A 21,983-nucleotide genomic window follows, 5' to 3' on the forward strand; every position below is an offset into this window, starting at 1 on the left:
AGCCTCCCATATTCATTCTGAGGAGTCTTGTAGTTAATGACATTTTGTGCAGGTGTTCAGATGTGTCTGTATAAAGTTGCAGTCAGGAAAAAAGGCATCATTCATGTACTTAACCACTGAACTAACAGCAAATGCCACTTCAAAGCTAAGCACATGTCTAGAATACATCTTTTCTGTTCTCTTCCACTGTTCATTGATGCTATCAAGTTGAGTCTACAACATGGGTCACTGAGCTCAAAATTCAAACTGACCTTCATAACCACATGGACTTTTATGTCCTGAGGTCATAGAATCATAGAATTGTTTTGGTTGGAAAACACCCCCAAGATCATTCAGTCCAACCATCAACCTAACCTAACAATACTATGGCCACTAAACCATGTCCCTACGTGCCATGTCCACAGGTTTCTTGAACACTGCCAGGGATGGTACCTCCACCACTTCCCTGGGAAGCCCTGCTCCAATGCCTGACCACTCCTGTAGCAAAGAATTTTTTCCTAATATCCGACCTAAACCTCACCTGACTCAACTTGAGGCCATTTCCTCTTGTCCTATTACTTGGTACCTGGGAGAAAAGACCAACCCTTGCCTGCTCTAACCTCATTTTAGGGAATCGTAGAGAGCAGTGAGGTCTCTCCTCAGCCTCCTCTTCAGATTAAACAACTTCAGTTCCCTCAGCTGCTCCTCACCAGATCTTTTCTCCAGACCCTTCACCACCTTCACTGATTGCCCTTTTCTGGACATGGTCCAGCAACTCAATATCCTTCCTGGAGTGAGTGGCCTAGGGAGGACCTTTCCTTATTTCAGAAAGATAAGGAATATCAAGAAAATGTTTTCCAAATTGTCTCCTGACAAAGCTCACAAGTAGAATGTGTTTCCTCAGCCAACATCAGCCAACACACTCTCTCGTAAGGCCAGCACAGAAAGCTAGAGGACTTCTCTGAGGTGGCCAGCAACCAAACCCATGCAATACTTTTACAGCATTTTAAACTGAGTCATAAACTAGAGAGGATGCTTCACTGAAGAGGTGCATTAGGTACTACACAACAAGGAGAGCACAAACAAGGACAAGTGCACTTTGCATCCACTTCAGAAGTGAGCTGGAGCCAAGAATAGAACTAAACAAAGCAAGGACAGCAAGGAAATGAGATGGCAACAGCAGAGCTGGTGGGTGTTTGGAAGGTAACATGGGAGAACAGCACTTGTGCATAGAGAGGGGAGACAGAAGGGAGTGGAGATTGAAATGCAGCAGCCAGCACCCTGGGAGGGATTTTTCTGGATAGGTGACAAATTCCTTTTCCAGAAAGGGGAGTCTAGCCCCAAAATTCTCCTCATCACTAAGTCACCATGTCCATATATAAAGGAAGCTGATTTAATCTCTACATAGATATTGGCTAGGAAAAAATACATTCTAAGGTACTTTAAGTGGAATATAAGAAGCAGGTTTCCTTATTAATTAAACATTACAACTACACAAGAAATCAAACTTATTTTGTTCTAAACTAGCCTTCAATTATGGATATTGGCCTCAAGCAAGCACAAAAGAGGGGGTCTGAATTTCAATACTCCAGCAGGAACAGCCAATAATACATAGGATGTGAACCACAGCATTACAGTCCTGGGTTTCAGAGTAATCTTACAGCCTTCATCGAAACACAGTTTCTTTTCACAGAAATGTAGAAATGGTTAAAAGTCTGTTTCAGTTTTCTGCCACTAGAACTGTTCAATGCAATGGAAGTCTGTAGTGGATGTCAAGAGCTCCCACTGCTGCTCTTTAGTGCAGGGAAGAACAGGACAAAATGATGACAACCTACCACAAAACTCAAGAACACAGGGGGGAGGAAAAAAGGGCAAAAAACCAAAACCACCCCACAACCCTCAGTCGACTTTTGCATTAAGTTAGCTTCATGGCAGCAAATGCTGGTTGAAGCAAAAATATATAAACAAGCAAACAAATATATATATGTATGTACATATATATATATACACAAATCATAGTTCAAGCAAAGATTAATGAATGCAGAGCTGTAAGCATTACTTGCTATGTGGAACAGAAAATGAAATCACCACCACACTAAGGCATATTCATCACTTAGGAGTGTCTGCTTTCTTTTTTAAGGAACTTCACGAGCTTACATATTGTAGGGAAGGAAAATCATAAGCAAGGCTTATGAAGTAGTCCCTACTTCAAGATTAAGCTCAAAATCCCCTTATAAAGAGGTGCTAAGGGCAGACCACACTGCTAGGCTTAATGCATTTCAATTCCTCCATTCTGCATTTAAATAAATGTTTATGACCTTTGCTACAATTTAATGTTCAGACTTGCTAGAAAAATCATTTTGAGAGTAAAAAGCTTCAAATGTTTTCACCTTCCTTCTGACACAGTTCTGTGAATTTACTTTCAGCCCTCGCACTACAAATCCATCATCTTTTGCTTTAACTGGCAGCCTAAGCAAGGAGGCCAAAATCTTCACTGGCTGACAGAGAGCTAAACTGCAGGGTTTTTTTATGTGTAAAAAAGCTCTGCTCAGATCAGGGCTGGAAGAACAGCACATGTGGACAGTTTGTTCCTTGGCTGCCCCATAGATACACAGACCTCTGCCTTCGCTATGTCTATAAGTACAGTGTGCTTTGCATGAATAAAAGCCACAAAATTGGGTTTAAGAGACCTCTGCCATCCTGCTAAATATCTGCAAATAGGCAAATGGAATTTGTTACAGAGCCTGCCACTCATTGTCACAGGAAGCTGTTCAAACTTTACCACCCACGAGGTGTCCAGTACCTAAGAAAGCAACTTGGCACTGCTTGAGAATGAGATGGACAGCATCTGCCTTCTAATCCTGATGTGAAAGAAAAGGATGGTGGTCTTAGAGGAGCTTTCTAAAGAGGAAAGGTAGCTCTGGGGCCTCCAGCATAAGAAAGACTTGGACTTGTTTCAGTGGGTCCAGAGGAGACCACAAAGCTTATCAGTGGGCTGGAGCACCACCATGAAGACAGGCTGAAGGACTTAGGGCTAATCAGACTAGAGAAGAGAAGGTTCTGGGACTACCTACAAGGGGCCTACAAAAAAGCTGTAGAGAGGGACTTTTTACAAGTGCATGTAGTGATAGGACAAGGGGCAATGGATTCAAACTGAAAGAGGGTAGATTTAAGTTAGATGTCAGGGAGAAACTCTTCACTATATGGGTGGTGAAACACTGGCACAGCTTGTCCCGAGAAGTTCTGGATGCTCTCTCCCTGGTGCATTCAAGGCCAAGTTGGACAGGACTTTGAGCAACCTGGTCTAGTGAAAAAGGTGTTCCTGGTCATGGCAGGGGGATTGGAACTAGGGGGTCTTTAAGGTCCCTTCCAACTCAAACCCTTCTATGATTCTGTGAGAAGGTCACTGAACAATCTCTTTGGGTGTGTGGTCGTTTGAGGCTGTGCCTTTAAGAACAAACACTGCTGGAACACACTGGCTAATGTTTTTGGTACTAGAACCAAAACATTCTGATATTCTAAACGAATTTCATTGGTTGATAAACAAAAATTCAGCTTTAGATTGTGAAGCGGTTGGAAAATTTTTTTTCCCTCAGTGCAGTTCGGTTTGGGAGTTAGGGGAGTTTGGTGTTTCAGCCTGTTCTCCCTGCCTGCTTCTTCTGCGAACTGCTGGACTTGGCCTTCAGATAAGCAAACACTAATCCTGCATGGGCTTTTGAAGCTTGCTAACAACTCTTTTCCTTAGTAACTTGCCTTTCTCTCTCTCTAACCCCTTTTTGGGGAAAAAGGGAGGTAAGGGGGGGAGAGAGGGGGTTCCAAAGAGGGGATCCCTCCCTGAGGGAGGGATTTTTGTTGTGTTATTTGTCTTTGCTGTGTATTTCTGTGTATATATTGTAAATACCTGTATATATTGTGTTATATATAACCTGCTTTCCATATATGCTTGTAAATATATAGCTTTTGCTCTTCGACTGAGTTAGCTGTGGTTTCTTACTCTGTGGAGGAGGGAGAGCTAAGCCCTCTCTCAACCTACCACATTTATTGGCTGCCCAACTCGGGGGCTTGTTGACAAATTAGTTTGATTTATTGCTTGCTTAAGTCGAACGAGCAAACATGAAGGTGTTTTGGCTTTTTGAGCGTCTGTTCTTCTCGGTCTTTGGTGTATTGATCTACAAGTATTGCCTGGGTATGATTATCGATAAGATAGGTAAATATATAATGCAAAAATTATATTTGTGGTTTAAGTACAAGATTCGGCTTCTGTATGATCAGTACCTGGAATTCTTTTATGTTAAAAAGTGCAGGAATGTTACATCTAGCACACTCCCTATTGAGATAAAAGAGTTTAAGATTCCGCTCGGTGAAAGGGTAATTTTAAGTGATGGCTGGGATCCAAAGCTGATTTTCTTGATGTGTGTAGTCCTGCTGATGATGATAATTAATGTGTATTTGTTGGTAGCACTGTACCGGGAGAAAAAAGTGTCCAAGGCATGTTTTGTTATAAAACGGAGGGTTAAGAGACGAAAACACCACCCTGGCTCTGTTTCAGGAACATCCAGTGAGGATGATAATGGAGAATCTGTGTCAGTTAAAGATAAAGCTAAAAAGTCAATCGGCAAGGCAGCTCTGAATAGCACTGCTAATGATTCTGGCAAGCAGCCAGGGGCTGCAGTTGCCCCAAACATGGCGGCTCCCGTGTCCCCAGCAGCCACCATTAACGAGGCAAAGTCATTTCCTCCTTCTTCCATGGCAGGAGCGGAAGCGTCCTCCAAAGCAGCTAATCTGTCTCAAAGCTTATCAGCTTCTGATAATAAGGCAGCTGGAAACCCAAACACAGCTCCAGTAAAGCAAGTAGCAGTTTTAACAACAAGGAAGGGTAAGACTAAAGCTGATTCAGGAGCTGACGGGGATGCACAGCAAGGTTCTTCTGATGGGGAGGAAGAGAAAATCTGTCTTAAAAATATAGCTGAGTTATTGAGATCATCAGAGGATCGAGATGCATCTCTTGGTAGGACAGCAGCTAGTGGTGGTGCTTCTCAGCTTAAAGGGATCCTTGAGAGAGTGACAGAAAGGTTGTTGGGACCACAAGTTGAGGAACAGGAGGCAGAGGAGCAAGAACAAGATGACATAACCGACTGCTCTTCACCCCGGGAGGAGCTTAGAAATGTAAGAAAAGACTATCTCAGAGCAGATAAGGAGCCAGTTCTCGCTTGGCTTGGTAGATGCTATGATACAGGTGCTCCAGCTCTAATGGTTGGAGACAAGTCAGCAGCCCAGCTAGGAACTCTCTCAAAGGATAATGGAATAGATAGACATCTAGGCAAGGCTCTCGGTAAGGTTAATCTGTGGATACGCCTTCTGATGGCGGTTCTCATGAGATACCCTTCCCGAGATGATCTTCCATGGAATCCTAAGCCCTGGACTACCATAGATGAGGGAATCAAGCGTCTGAGAGAATTTGCTGTTAGAGAGGTACTCTATGGTGAACATGAATCTCTGAATCCTGATGATGTTCCTGTAGGAAATGGTCTTGCTAAAAAGCTCATCAAGCTTGCTCCTTCTAATTATGCAAACATTTTGGCAAGCAGAATTGTGGCAAGAAATTATGGTGGAGCTCCTCTTACGGTTGGCCAATTCACTGATCAATTGAGACAATTGGATGATAGCATGACACGTGTTTCTTTGGTTTCAGCCATTGAAACTCTGTCTGGAAAACTGGAGAATTGCATGAAAGAGCTGAAGGATGAATTTAAAAACACCATCTCCCAATTGGCACAAAGAGATGATTCCAATTCTTCCTCCAGGTGGGTACAGGTTTCATCTGTGAGGAATAGACATCCTCCAAGGAGGTCATTCCAAAACAGATCAAACCAAAACAGACCACCAAGGCAGTCACGTAGGACTATTTGGATTACCCTGCGTGATCAGTTTGGTGAGAACATGAACAGGTGGGATGGTCAACCAACTTCTAATCTTTTCAGGAGACTGAGAGAACTGCAAAGTGGCAGAACCCGAGGTAGCAATACCAGAAGGGTAGCTGTTACTTCTACAGTTCCCCAGGACAACTCTAGTAGCTCCAACAGTGGCTCCAGTTCTAACACTGCACAGTGTGCTCGTTGCACCTGTGGACATGTTCCCCATAACTAGGGGTGCCCTGCCTCCCGCCAGGGGGAGGAGAGGGGTAATACAGATAACAGAATCTATTGGGATGTGTACATCCAGTGGCCTGGCACTTCACACTTTCAGAAGTACAGGGCCTTGGTTGACACAGGAGCTCAGTGCACCATATTGCCATCAAATTATCAGGGATCAGAGTCCATAACTATTCTGGGAGTCACTGGTGGATCTCAAGAGTTAAGTAAAGTGGAGGTTAATATAAGCTTAACTGGTAAACAATGGAAAAAGCATACAGTTGTGACCGGACCTGATGCACCTTGTATTTTGGGAATTGATTTTCTGAGAGAAGGGCGTTTCAAAGACCCTAAAGGTTACAAATGGGCTTTTGGAGTAGCTTCTGTAGAAATTGATGGACAAAAACTGAAGCTGTCTGCTAGACCTGAGCTTTCTGATGAATCTGCAGTTGTGGGACAACACAAGATTCAGGACATTAAGTTGCCGGTTGCTTCTCGGACTGTGCATCACAGACAATACAGAACCAACCGTGACTCTTTCTTGCCCATTCAGAATCTGATTCGTCAGTTGGAGAGTCAGAAAGTCATCAGCAAAACTCATTCACCTTTCAACAGTCCAGTGTGGCCTGTGCGAAAGCCGAATGGAGACTGGCGTCTGACAGTGGACTACCGAGCCCTGAATGAAGTAACTCCGCCTATGAGTGCAGCAGTACCAGACATGATGGAACTCCAGTATGAGCTGGAATCCAAAGAGGCCAAATGGTATGCTACCATAGACATTGCTAATGCCTTCTTCTCTATTCCCATAGCAGAGGAATGCAGGCCTCAGTTTGCTTTCACCTGGAGAGGAATCCAGTACACTTTCAACAGACTGCCGATGGGCTGGATCCACAGCTCCAGCATCTGTCATGCAGTAATCCATGATGCTCTGGAGGAAGGTGGTGCTCCAGAACACATCCAGTTCATCGATGATATCATCGTCTGGGGTAAAACTGCTGAGGAAGTCTTTGAGAAAGGTAACAAAATCATGGACATTCTCCTGAATGCAGGTTTTGCCATCAAGAGAGACAAAGTGAAAGGTCCTACCACAGAGATCCAGTTTCTGGGAGTGCAGTGGCAGGATGGACGCCGACACATTCCAGTGGATGTGGTAAATAGAGTCTCTACCATGGCAAATCCCACGAACAAGCAAGAAACTCTACGTTTCTTGGGGATAGTGGGATTTTGGAGACTACACATTCCTGGATACAGTCAGATTGTGAAACCTCTGTATGATGTGACTCGAAAGAGGAACAGTTTCCACTGGGGACCTGAACAACAAGCAGCCTTTGACCAGATAAAGCAAGAAGTGGTACAAGCAGTGGGTCTGGGACCTGTCCGAGATGGTCCAGACATCAAGAACATTTTGTACACGGCTGCAGGTGACAATGGTCCAACCTGGTGCTTGTGGCAAAAAGCTCCAGGTGAGACACGTGGACGACCTCTTGGTTTCTGGAGTCGAGGTTACAGAGGTTCAGAGGCTAATTACACTCCAACAGAGAAAGAGATTCTAGCTGCCTATGAAGGAGTGAAAGCAGCTTCCGAAGTAATTGGAACTGAGTCACAACTTCTCTTAGCTCCCAGATTGCCAGTTTTGAATTGGATGTTCAAAGGCAAAGGTTCCACACCACATCATGCCACAGATTCCACCTGGTCTAAGTGGATGGCCCTGATAACACAGAGAGCTCGAATGGGAAATCTTGAAAGACCTGGTCTGGTGGAGGTGATCTCAAGTTGGCCTGAAGATACCAACTGTGCTAAACCTCCAGAGGAGAGAGTAACTCGTGCTGAGGAAGCTCCTCCTTACAATGACCTTTCTGATGATGAAAAGAAATATGCTTTGTTCACAGACGGTTCCTGTTGTCTCGTCGGGAACAAGCGAAGGTGGAAGTCTGCCGTGTGGAGTCCAACACGCCGAGTTGCAGAGGCGAAGGATGGAGAAGGAGAATCCAGTCAGTTTGCAGAGGTAAAAGCTGTCCAGCTAGCTCTCGACGTAGCTGAACGTGAGAGATGGCCAAAGCTTTATCTCTACACCGACTCATGGATGGTAGCCAATGCTCTGTGGGGTTGGCTAAAGAACTGGAAAAAGAATGGTTGGCAGAGGAAAGGAAAACCCATTTGGGCAGCTGAACTGTGGCAAGACATTGCTGATCGAATCGAGAGAATTCCAGTGAAAGTGAGACACATTGATGCTCACATTCCCAAGAGCAAAGCTACTGAGGAACAGCAGCACAACCATCAGGCAGATCTAGCTGCAAGAGTTTCTCAAGTAGACAAGGACTCTGAACTTGATCTCGACTGGAAACACCGAGGTGAGATATTCTTAGCTCGGTGGGCTCACGATTCGTCAGGACATCAAGGCAGAGATGCAACATACCAATGGGCTCGTGACAGATCCATAGACATTTCCATGGATGCCATCACACAAGTCATCCATGACTGTGACATTTGTGCTGCTATTAAGCAGGCAAAGAGAATTAAGCCCTTGTGGTATGGTGACAGATGGTCCAAATACAGGTATGGTGAAGCTTGGCAGATTGACTACATCACTCTACCACGTTCTCGTTCTGGTAAGCAGTACGTGCTTACTATGGTAGAGGCAAACACTGGATGGCTGGAAACTTACGCAGTCCCACATGCAACTGCACGCAACACCATTCTCGGTCTGGAGAGACAGATCCTGTGGAGACACGGAACTCCAGAGAGGATTGAGTCAGACAACGGAACTCACTTCAAGAACAACCTTGTAAAGAGCTGGGCAAAAGAGCACGGTATTGAGTGGATTTTCCATATTCCTTACTATGCACCAGCTGCAGGGAAGATTGAACGCTACAACGGTTTGTTGAAGACCACTCTCAAAGCCATGGGAGGTGGATCTTTGAAAAACTGGGAGAAACATTTAGCACAAGCAACCTGGCTGGTGAACAGTAGAGGTTCAGTGAACCGAGCTGGACCTGCACATTCTGATCTGCTACAGAAAGTAGAAGGTGATAGAGTTCCTGTTGTTAGGGAAAAGAATCTGTTAGGTAAAACTGTTTGGGTATTTTCGCCCTCAGGAGAGGCTAAACCTGTCCGAGGGGTGGTTTCAGCAGAAGGTCCGGGTCACACTTATTGGGTAATGCAAGAGAATGGTGAAATTCAGTGTATTCCACAAAGAGATTTAACTTTAGCTGAGAGAGTTTAATTTCAGAATGTTGTACAGCTACAGCGCGTCCAAAGGAAAGAGTCCCTGAGGAATCTACGGTGCACGAACCCTGAGAACCCTGAGAGCCCTGAGTCAACTGAGAGTCCCTGAGTCCCTGTTTCCCTTTTTCTTCGCTTCGTCTGCGGAGAGACAAACTGTTTTCCATTTTCTTGATTTTGGATTTTCTTGGACTTCTGAATCATCTACATCTGAGTATAGCCGGAATGGACGATGAACTTAACTTACGAACTGTAAATATTGTTCTGGATTGGATGGACAGTACGAACAGCCAATGAAATTGTTTAGAAAGGGGTGGACTGTGGTCGTTTGAGGCTGTGCCTTTAAGAACAAACACTGCTGGAACACACTGGCTAATGTTTTTGGTACTAGAACCAAAACATTCTGATATTCTAAACGAATTTCATTGGTTGATAAACAAAAATGCAGCTTTAGATTGTGAAGCGGTTGGAAAATTTTTTTTCCCTCAGTGCAGTTCGGTTTGGGAGTTAGGGGAGTTTGGTGTTTCAGCCTGTTCTCCCTGCCTGCTTCTTCTGCGAACTGCTGGACTTGGCCTTCAGATAAGCAAACACTAATCCTGCATGGGCTTTTGAAGCTTGCTAACAACTCTTTTCCTTAGTAACTTGCCTTTCTCTCTCTCTAACCCCTTTTTGGGGAAAAAGGGAGGTAAGGGGGGGAGAGAGGGGGTTCCAAAGAGGGGATCCCTCCCTGAGGGAGGGATTTTTGTTGTGTTATTTGTCTTTGCTGTGTATTTCTGTGTATATATTGTAAATACCTGTATATATTGTGTTATATATAACCTGCTTTCCATATATGCTTGTAAATATATAGCTTTTGCTCTTCGACTGAGTTAGCTGTGGTTTCTTACTCTGTGGAGGAGGGAGAGCTAAGCCCTCTCTCAACCTACCACAGGGTGGGCTCTGGTTGCCCAGCATCCCAGTCTATATCTATTAAAGTGGATTAGTCTTACCAGACAGGTTGAAACCACATGAAGGTCCAGTACAGGCTCCAGATTTCATCTAATGAAATATATTAAACTACAGCCACCGCCTAAAATATAGTCCCCAACATTTACAATGCTAAAGGACATTAAATATAAATGCCCCTGAATGTTTTCCCTATCTGAGTTGAAGCCAGACTGCAGGTACAGGCTCTTCAGTCTTGACCTTCAAGAAGATCCCCACGGGCATATAGAGAAATGTAACAAGCAGCCAAATCCTAGCTCATTGTTCAGCATCATTGTACAAATCTCATGTCAGGTAATGAGCAGAGAATATTCTTATAGTGCAGCAGATCTTTGATAAGAAATTCCCAATTAGTTGCTCTAAACCAGAAGAGCATTGGAAGGTCTCAGAGATTTAGATCCATAGAATGGGTTGGGTTGAAAGGGACCTTCAAGATCATCCAGTTCCAACCCCCCTGCCATGGGCAGGGACACCTACACCAGCCCAGGCTGTCAAGGCCTCATCCAGCAAGTGGGTTCTCAAAATACTTTTCTTCTTGCACACATTTATTTTATTTTTTCCTTCATTCTCCTGAAGATACTTTGGCACACTACTGAGACTCATCTGTAGTTGTGTCTCTCTACTACCATAGCTTCAATAATCTCTGTCCACAGGAAGCTGGAAGGAAGAGAGGTCATTTCTTTTCTACGCTCCTCGCCCACAGAGTGCCTACAAGGTTGCTGCCAGTGTCCCAGTCTGTTGCTCAGGACCATTACAGTAGAACCTGAAGTGGGGAAAAAAGCACAAGAGTGCAACTTCTAACAGCAACACATCAAAGAGAAGAAAACAGGGCGGGGGAAGAGTACTATAATATCATCAGAGAGCAACAAAGGGCAGTTAAAACACACCTGCCAAAGAAAGCAAGGGAAGACTAGAGAAATGAGATGGTCAGAAAGAGTGGAGAGATGAAGGCAAAGAAGTGGAAAATCATCTGCAAGAGAAACGCAAAGCAAAATAGAACAATAGAATAAGCCAGGTTGGAAGAGACCTTCAAGATCATCGCACCCAACCCATCGACCAATCCAACAGCACCTAATCAACTAATCCATGGCACCAAGCACCCCATCAAATCTCCTCCTGAACACCTCCAATGATGGCAACTCCACCACCTCCCCAGGCAGCCCATTCCAATGGGCAATCACTGTCTGTATTGAACTTCTTCCTAACATCCAACCTAAACCTCCCCTAGCACAGCCTGAGACTGTGTCCTCTTGTTCTGGTACTGGCTGCCTGGGAGAAGAGACCAACCTCTGCCTGTCTGCAACCTCCCTTCAGGTAGTTGTAGAGAGTAATAAGGTCACCCCTTAGTCTCCTCTTCTCCAGGCTAAGCAATCCCAGCTCCCTCAGCCTCTCCTCGTAGGGCTTATGTTCCTAACCTGGAAGGCTGGAGGTTAGGAGGAAGTTTTATACAGAGAGAGTGATTGCCCACTGGAATGGGCTGCCTGGGGAGGTGGTGGGGTCGCTGTCGCTGGGGGTGTTCAGGGCGAGGCTTGACAGGATGCTTGGTTGCATGGTTTAGTTGATTGGGTAGTGTTGGATGATAGGTTGGACACGATGATATCGAGGGTCTCTTCCAACCTGGTTAATTCTATTCTATTCTATTCTATTCTATTCTATTCTATTCTATTCTATTCTATTCTATTCTATTCTGTTCTATTCTGTTCTATTCTATTCTAAACCCCTCACCAACTTCGTTGCCCTTCTCTGGACTCGTTCCAGCAAGTCAACCTCCTTCCTAAACTGAGGGGCCCAGAACTGGACACAGGACTCAAGGTGCGGCCTAACCAGTGCAGTGTACAGGGGCAGAATGACCTCCCTGCTCCTGCTGGCCACACTGTTCCTGATGCAGGCCAGGATGCCATTGGCCCTCCTGGCTGCCTGGGCACACTGCAGGCTCATGTTCAGCCTACCATCAACCAGTACCCCCAGGTCCCTCTCCGCCTGGCTGCTCTCCAGCCACTCTGACCCCAGCCTGTAGCTCTGCATGGGGTTGTTGCGGCCAACGTGCAGAACCCGGCACTTGGATGTGTTAAATACCCCACACCATGGAGGCAGAAAATGACAAACTTGGCAAAAGGAGCAAAAGTAAAGAAAAAAATGTCAACGAAATTGTAAAAAAGAAATATATGTTAAATAGCATTTGGCTGTTAACTCACAAACTGCAGGAAAAGAAACAAGCAGGGAGTGAGATTTACACCACTCCCCAGCTGGCACTCTGCCAGCTTTTGACCAGAACACAGTTCCCATTTTTTGGCCTTTATTTCCCACATTCCTGAACCGATGTAGCAGTTTGTCACTATGCCAACAGAGGTTACTCCACTTGAGGCTAAGCCTGCTCAGCACCCATCCTCCTCACCCATGCAGTGACAGATGTCTTCTCACAAGGGGTTACAACCTTGCAGTAGCTTGAGATGCTGCAGTGGTTTTTTTACATCCCCTCCACGATTACATCAAGGCAGTGTTTCAAGCTGAATACACTGAGTCACCAGCATGGCAACAGCTAATTAAGGTCCTAGTGCTCACAAATGTCTTTTGTGGACCCATTATTACATAGTAGGCTGTGTCATCTCCTTCACCAAAATGAAAGTGTAATTAATGTATCAGCCGACCCTTGAAGCCAACTGCCACCATGCAGCCTCCCAAGGCACATCAACAGAAGAGATCTGCAGCCCAGCTACAGGTGCTGTGCTGTTTCTCCTCTGAAGTAAAGGAACCAGAACTGCTATCATGGAACTGGGCTGGTGTTATGAGCATTTTCCTGCTCTTCAATCACATCATAGTATCATAGTATCAGTCAGGGTTGGAAGGGACCACAAGGATCATCTAGTTCTAAACCCCCTGCCATGGGCAGGGACACCCCACACTAGATCAGCCTGTCCAGAGCCTCATCCAGCCTGGGCTTAAACACCTCCAGGGATGGGGCCTCAACCACAACCATTCCAGGGCTTCACCACTCTCATGGGGAAGAACTTCCTCCTCACATCCAATCTGAATCTCCCCACCTCCAACTTCATTCCATCACTTCCTGAGAAGTCCCTCCCCAGCCTTCTTGTAGCCCCCTTCAGATACTGGAAGGCCACACTTAGGTCACCTGGGAGCCTTCTCTTCTCCAGACTGAACAGCCCCAACTCCTTCAGTCTGTCCTCACAGCAGAGCAGCTCCAGCCCTTTGCTCATCCTCGTGGCCCTTCCCTGGACACCTTCCAGCACCTCCAGATCCCTCTTGTAATAGGAGCTCCAGAACTGGAGGCAGTACTCCAGGTGGGGTCTCACCAGAGCTGAGTAGAGGGGGAGAATCACCTCCCTTGCCCTGCTGGCCACACTTCTCTTGCTGCAGCCCAGGATCTGATTGGCTTTCTGGGCTTACACTTGCTCTATACACTTGCAGCAAATCTGTAATCTCCACAGTGCTGAAGTGCTTCTCTAAACTGAGAAGCAGCAATCCAGATACTATAATGCCTGTAATTAGTGTCTCACAGGCCAAGCTGAACCAAAATCAATGTTCTATCTATAGCAGCCATGGACATTGAACCTTGCAGTCCCTGACGAGTCAGAGTCTGCATGTTGAATATACTCCAATTAACTCCACCTCACTGCATAATTTCATATATTAGCAATCTACTGCACACAGAATGGGTGAAGAGCTAATAATCTGTGGTATTCAAAACTGTTATTGCAAGCCCTATGATTATCATCACATTTTCCAGTTACTTCTGGCCTGCACACTCACTTATTTCTCTTGCTTACACCACGTACCATGGGAACAATTACATACAATCTTTCATGCCTTGGTTAAGGAATCTCAGAATGATGGGGTTTGGAAGGGACCTCTGCTGATCACCCAGTCCAGCCCCCCTGCTAAAGTAGGGGCAACCACAGCAGGCTGCTCATGATCACAATGGCCAGGTGGGTTTGGAATCTCTCCAGAGATGGGAGACTCCACAAGCCCTCTAGGCAGCCTGCTCCAGGGCTCCGGCACCCTCACAGCAAAGTTCTTCCTGCTGTTCAGATGGAGGTTCCATTTTGTGCCTGTTTCTCCTTGACCTGTCACTGGGCATCACTGACAAGAGTCTGGCCCTATCTTCTTGCCCCCCACCCTTTAGTTGTTGTTGAGCACTGAGAAGATCCCCTCTGGGGCTGCTCTTCTGCTCAACAGCCCCAGGGCTCTCAGCCTTTCCTTCTCACAGAGATGCTCCAGGCCCCTCAGCACCTGTGCGGCCTCCACTGGACTCTAACATCTCACTTATTTCTTGAATGGTATTTTCCAAAAGAAAACAGAGACAGCAACATATCTAGAAAATATATCAGGGGGAAAAAATCTAGACTGGTGCTTTAAATAATACCAAATCTGAACTCTGGGTAATTAATTATGCTCTTTTCTCTTTTCACTATTACAAAGCTTTCATACACGAATTGCAGGAGGGATTCGGTGCATGGTAGAAGATAATTAAAACATGAAAGAAGCTGGTTTGAAGCACATGACCTTGTCTGACACCAAACCTCCTCCAGAATACCTGTTTCTGCACGCCACCAGACATGAGCAAAATTGTAAGATGGATCCCAAATCCCAGAAGGAAAGGCTGTATTTTTGCCTCCCCTTATCTTGATGTAACTAACTTCAACCAGGTGAAATTGTGCTCCCATTTGAATAGGACAAGTCACGCACAAGGCTGTTACTTCACAACATTTCAAGGCAGTGGAAGCATTCCAGTGTGGTAAGAGAGGGCATGAACCTTATAAAGCTTCCTCCACAGCTCTGCCTGCGCCCAGTAATAAAGAACTTACTCTTTATTGATACAACTCATGCTTTCCCCCCCTCCCTGATTTCTGACATTCTTGGTAGCATTTAAGCAAAATCCATCTCCCAAGCCCAAGTAATGAATTTTTCATGAGGCAGGTAGTGAGTATTATCACAGAAGTGAAATAACAGGGGTACTGTATTAAACCTAAATCACTACCATACTTCATCTGCAAGCATCTCACCACACATTTGCAATATTTTCTTTGCCATGCTTGCTAGCATCCCACATTTTCCAAGGGTTAGAGGGGACTTTGAACTTCTGACACGCAGTCGAAGGGCTTCTATATGTCCTGACACTGGGAGACACAAGCTTTGAGACTTGTTTCCAGACATACTTTTAGTGTGTTCCTGGCAATCCTCCCACCACACCCTCGTCTTTCAATAACACACCTCAGAGCAAATCCAAATTTGCTGTCTATTGGCAAAGGCATAGAAACACATCTGTGTCACACACACAGTGCAAAAAGAGTTCTGCTGAAAAATTAAGCTTCAGTTCCTAATGCAGGGTGTGAATCTGCCCTCAGGGTTGAGAAGGGTTGAGAAGCTGGAGCTGTGTTCTACAAGATGACCTGGACCTCCAGAGAACAGCAATTTAAACCTCAAAGTTCCTGTACATTGCATTTTAACTCTTATTTTATTCAACAGCCCTTTCATAAGCAGTCTGACTTTCCTGACTTCCCCTCCTGCCCCTTCTATGCTACTCCTGATTTTACCCTGAGGCAAGGAAGATCAGTTGCCCATTACTAATTCGATAGATTTTCATCCCATACTATTGCACACTATTTCTTTTTCCCTACTGTTACGCAAAGTGCAATTCAACTCTGCCACTCCAGTGTTACCTGTAGGAAAGGCAACTTATTTCTCTGTTTAGCCTTGAGAAGACTGTCTCAATGTCTATGAACATCTGAGGGGTGGGTATCAACTGGAGGGGGCCAAGCTCTTTTTGGTGGTGCTAGTAATAAGACAAGGGCCAATGGATGAAAACTTGAGCAGAGAAGGTTTCAGCTCAACATGAGGAGAAACTTCTTTACGGTGAGGGTGACAGAGCCCTGGAGCAGGCTGCCCAGAGAGGCTGTGGAGTCTCCTTCTCTGAACACATTCAAACCCCACCTGGATGCATTGCTGTGCAGACTACCCTGAGTGATGTTGCTCTAGCAGGGGTGTTGGGTTCAATGATCTCTGGAGGTCCCTTCCAACCTCTAATGTACAGCGATTCTATAGTTGATAAAGATGGTGATAAACCTAAAAAGTGGAGGTCATAAGCATGGGGCTGGGCTCTTTTCTGTGATGCCCAGTGACAGGACAAGGGGCAATGGGCACAAAGTAGAACATAGGAGGTTTCACTTGAAATTAGGACAAACTTCTTCGGTGTGAGGGTGTTGGAGCCCTGCAGCAGGCTGTCCAGAGAGGTTGTGGAGCCTCCTTCTCTGAAGAGATTCCAAACCTACCTGGACATTATGATCCTGGGCAGCCTGCTGTGGGTGCCCTGCTTTAGCAAGGTGGGGTTGGACTGGGTGATCTCCGGAGGTCCATTCCAACCCCACCATGCTGGGCTTCTGTGAAGCATAGAAGATAATTAAAATCTGAGGCAAGTTAGTTTGAAGCATGACCTGTCTGACACTAAAATTCCTTCAGAATTCCTATTTCTGAGAAGCAGCAGCCAGGAGTTGTGAAACAGGCTCCTGCTCAGGCTGTGTACAATTTGACCTCTTCTAAGCAAACATATTTGGGCTCTCAGACAGGGAAGTGCCAAGGTAGAAAAGCTCAGAGAGGAAAAACTACCTGATTCTTCTCTACATTCAAACAAAATTACATCAGCTGAAGAAATACTTCAATTTCATACCTATTTAGGCTGGGACAAACTACAAAAAAATCAGCCAAAAATGAGACTGCTTTGCAAAGCTCAAAGATACAGCTGTTCAGGAACCACACATTTCATCCTGAACTGTTGTGCCACTTCTTAAGAGAGCTCTATGAGAATTCAAGACTATTTAAAAATGATATCTAAATTATATTAGAATAGAATAGAATTAACCAGGTTGGAAAAGACCTTCGAGATCATCAAGTCCAACCTATCACCCAACACCATCTGACAAAGATATTGACCAGGATGGGGCCCAGCACTGATCCCTGGGGCACACCACTAGTGCCTGGCCTCCAGCTGGATGTGGCACCATTCACCACCACTCTCTGGGCTCAGCCTCCAGCCAGTTCCTAACTCAGCACAGAGTACTCCTGTCCAAGCCATGGGCTGACAGCTTGGCCAGGAGTTTGCTGTGGGGAACGGTGTCAAAGGCCTTGCTGAAGTCCAGGTAGACTACATCCACAGCCTGCCCCACATCCACCAGGCAGTCACCTGGGCACAAAAGGAAATCAGGCTGGTCAGGCAGGACCTGCCCTTCCTAAATCCATGCTGGCTGGGCCTGACCCCTTGGCCATCCTGTAAGTGCTGTGTGATTGCACTCAAGATGACCTGTGCCATAATCTTGCCTGGCACTGTTCATTCTATTTGATAGAATAGAATAGAATAGAATAGAATAGAATAGAATAGAATAGACCAGGTTGGAATTCTATTTCACTCCAAACTATCTCTATTTATCTGTATTTTTATTTATATTTAGTTCTATCTCTATTACATTTATATTTATTTCTCTCTCTCTCTCATGTATATTTATATTTATTTCTATCTCATTTATATTTATTTCTATCTCTATTTCATTTATATTTATCTCTATCTGTATTTTATTTATATTTATTACCTGCACTTACTATCTACAGCTACACTGAGTATCTGTACTTATCTATTTCAGTTAGCTATATGTAACTCTTGACTTAAATAAGGCATTACAAACATAATACTAATTTGTTTCTGAGGTGCATTTTATAGGATACAGGAAGATATGGAAGATGACTTAATTTTTTACATACATCACCTTATACTTGCTTTCCCAGGTCTTCCAGTTATCACAGTAAATATTCCCACTACTCCCAGGTATGAGAGTGGAAAAACCAGCACAGAAACTTTATGTGCAACAAGACCAGTGGGAAGCAGGAGATCTCTTTATCAGTTTGCTGGAATGACAGCCATGACTCCAGTGCTACCAGCAGAATATGGCAAGCAGAAATTATTCATTCAGTTTTTATGGCCTGATTGCTGCACAGAAATGCTACTGATACAGCCAGCTTTATTGCACACAATGAATCAAAGCATTAAGAAATGCCAGACAGCCTAGAAAATGTGGTGCATGAAATAAGTGGATTCAGCAATGTCCAATATATCCTGAGAAGTTCTAAACGCTCTATCATTTATTCCCCAGTGTAGCCTACTGCAACATAAAAGTACAATAAAATTAGCTGTTAAGAGGTATTTGTTCAAATCTGCTGACAGTTCTTGGGGAAGGATTTTCACAGTGTTAAAAAACCCAAACATCTTCAAGGCACTGGAACAGGCTGCACAGGGAGGTGCTGGAGTCACCATCCCTGGAGATGTTCAAGAAATGTGTGGCCATGGCGCTTGGGGGCATGGATTAATGGCCATGGTGGTGTTAGGCTGAAGGTTGGACTTGATGATCTTAGAGATCTTTTCCAAGTAAAATCAATTTTTTGCTTCTATGAAGGCAATAAAAAGAGTACAGTAGATTTATTTTTTTGCTGTGTGGAAAACACTGACAATTGTTCTTTTCTGACCTAGACACCAGAGGAAAAAATTACAAAGCTCTCCCTATTTATTACAAGCAGTATTATTTAATACAATAATCAGTATGAGAAATTATAACTTAATATATTATAATAGTATTATATAACATTATAATACAAAAGAATAGAATACAATAGAACAGAGTAAACCAGATTGGAAAAGATCTTCAAGATTGAGTCCAACCTCTCACCCAACACCATCTAATCAACTAAACCATGAAACCAAGCACCCTATCAAGTCTCCTCCTAAACACCTCCAGGGATGGTGACTCCACCACCTCCCTGGGCAGCACATTCCAAAGGGCAATCACTCTTTCGGTGTAGAACTTCTTTCTAACCTCCAGCCTCAACCTCCCATGGCACAGCTTGAGACTGTGTCCTCCTGTTCTGGTGCTGCTTGCCTGGGAGAAGAGACCAACCCCCACCTGGCTACAGCCTCCCTTCAGGGAGTTGTAGACAGCAAGAAGGTCTCCCCTGAGCCTCCTCTTCTCCAGGCTAAGCAACCCCAGCTCCCTCAGCCTCTCCTCACAGGGCTGTGCTCCAGACCCCTCCCTAGCTTTGTTGCCCTTCTCTGGACACCTTCCAGCAGCTCAACATCTTTCTTGAACTGAGGAGCCCAGAACTGGACACAGGACTCAAGGTGTGGCCTAACCAGTGTTGAGTACAGGGCAGAATGACCTCCCTGCTCCTGCTGGCCACACTATTCCTGATGCAGGCCAGGATACCCTTGGCCTTCTTGGCCACCTGGACACACTGCTGGCTCATGTTCAGCCTACTATTGACCAATATCCCCAGGTCCCTTTCTGCCTGGCTGCTCTCCAGCCACTCTGACCCCAGCCTGTAGCACTGCCTGGGGTTGTTGTGGCCAGTGTGTAGAACCTGGCACTCAGATATGTTCAATCTCATGCCCTTGGATTCTGCCCATCTGTCCAGCCTGGCAAGTTCCCTCTGCAGAGCTCTCCTACCCTCTAACAAATCAACTCCTGCCCCCAGCTTGGTGTCATCTCCAAATTTACTGATGATGGACTCAATCCCCTCCTCCAGGTCATCAATAAAGATATTGACCAGGATGGGGCCCAGCACTGATCCCTGGGGGACACCACTAGTGCCTGACTGCCAGCTGGATGTGGCACCATTTACCACCACTCTCTGGTCTCAGCCCTCAGATATTATAATTGTATTACATTGTATCATAATAGCATGACTAACATAATAGTATGATATGATAATAGTATTATAACTTATGATAAATTTTCATGAACTCTTGGACAACTCAATATTACAATATTACAGGAACAGAGACTGCTCCTGGGATAATCTTCTATTACAGCACCACATTTTAATTGTGACTGCTACTAATAGCTCCTCCATGAATCAAAAAGATCACTGAATTCTACCTCCATCACTCCATGAATCAAAGTCATCACTAAATTCTACCTCCATCACACCAAAGCATAGAATGAAAAAAATGAATTCGTTTCAGTTGGTTTCTACAGTCAAACTGGCAAGTGTCAGTGGTTCTCCAGGGTAGCTCATTGCTCTAGGTTTAACTGAAAAGGACTCCTACCCTATATGCACAGGATCATGAAAAGAGCTTTCAAAAGAGGAAACCAAATAGCTTCAGATTTCCTTGCTAAAGCTTAGCCCCAAAAATTTCAGAGGGATGAGGAAAACACTGGCTAAAAGTCTGTTTAAATTACATTCAAAACCACAAATATGACAACTATTCTCAGCTTGCTTTTCCCAGGCAAATTGTGAATAAACACACTCTCCTCACTCGAGCCAGGCAGTGGTGGATAGGTTTTCCATCAGTTTCCTCACTCCTTTCATCATTTCTACTACTAATATTTTTTTCTCTCTGTCCCCACACTGCCTACACTGGCTCTTTGAAAAGATTACAGGATCACAGGATGTTAGGGGTTGGAAGGGACCTCTGGAGGCTTTTGAGTCATATAATGGTGCAGGCTGGAAGGGACCTCTGAAGGTCATCCAGTCCAACCTCCCCACAGTCAGCAGGGACATTCCCAATGAGAGCAGGGTCTCATCAAGCCTCACCTTGAATATCTCCAGAGAGGGGCCTCAACCACCTTGCTGGGAAACATGTTCCAGTGTTCCACCATCCTCATAGCAAAGAACTTCTTCCTGATATCCAATCTAAATCTGCCCTTCTCTAGTTTGAAGCCATTGCCCCTTGTCCTGACACTGCAGGCCTCTGTAAACAGTCTCTCTCCATCCTTCCTTGCAGGCTCCTTCAGGTACTAGAAGGCTGCTATTAGGTCTCCCCAGAGCCTCCTCTTCTCCAGGCTGAACAACCCCAGTTCCCCCATCCTGTCCTCAGAGCAGAGGTGCTCCAAGCCCTTGATCATTCTTGTGGCCCTGCTCTGGACCCACTCCATCAGTCCAACCCCCCTGCCAGAGCAGGACTGTATAATCTAGCACAGGTTGCACAGGAACACATCCCGATGAGTCTTGAAAATCTCCAGAGAAGGAGACTCCAAAACCTCTCTGTTCCAGGGCTCTGTGACCCTTAAAGTAAAGAAGTTCTTCCTTATGTTGAGGTGAAACTTTCTGTGCTGTAGTTTATATCCATTGCTCCTTGTCCTATCACAGGGCACAAGTGAGCAGAGGCTATCCCTTCCTTCTTGACACCCAGCCTTCAGATATTTATAGACAGCTGTGGTGGGTTTAGGCTATGCTGGGGGGAAACTTCAACCCACCACAACATTTATTAGATTCCCCTCTCAGTCTTCTCCTCTCCAGACTACAAAGCCCCAGGTTTCTCTGGCTCTCCTCATCAGGCAGTGCTCCAGTCCCTCCATCGTTACCTTGGTTCCCTTTTCATTCCCTTCACTACCGCTGCGCTGCTCTGCTCAGAAACGTCGCAGTTTGATGCTCCGTATGCACCACAGGCCACTGACCAAGCAAACCATCTATTTTTTGCAGCTGAAGAAGGTGTTTTGGTACATCACTTACCACCCAGGGTTTGTCACAGAAGTTATAGATGGACTCCAGGGAGTTGACACTGGGGATGCCTGCGTACTGCATTCCGATGATCAAGTTACGGAAGTCTTCGTTTTCTGCCATGCTGAATGAATGTTGCCGAACCAGGACAAAATCAGGCCTGAATGACCT

At 45.2% G+C, this 21,983-nt stretch overlaps 1 protein-coding gene across 1 annotated transcript in view; it reads right to left on the reverse strand.

Annotated features, from left to right (window-relative positions):
• Nucleotides 1-21,983, reverse strand: part of SYN2 (synapsin II) — a 283,986-nt gene that overhangs the window by 142,154 nt on the left and 119,849 nt on the right. The window contains exon 4 of the mRNA XM_054166626.1: nucleotides 21,825-21,981. Within this exon, the coding sequence (XP_054022601.1) occupies nucleotides 21,825-21,981 (157 nt within the window). The remainder of the gene's footprint in view (nucleotides 1-21,824; nucleotides 21,982-21,983) is intronic.

The sequence above is a fragment of the Dryobates pubescens genome, chromosome 1 (genome assembly GCF_014839835.1).
Source record: "Dryobates pubescens isolate bDryPub1 chromosome 1, bDryPub1.pri, whole genome shotgun sequence".
In the NCBI taxonomy this organism is placed as follows: domain Eukaryota; kingdom Metazoa; phylum Chordata; class Aves; order Piciformes; family Picidae; genus Dryobates; species Dryobates pubescens.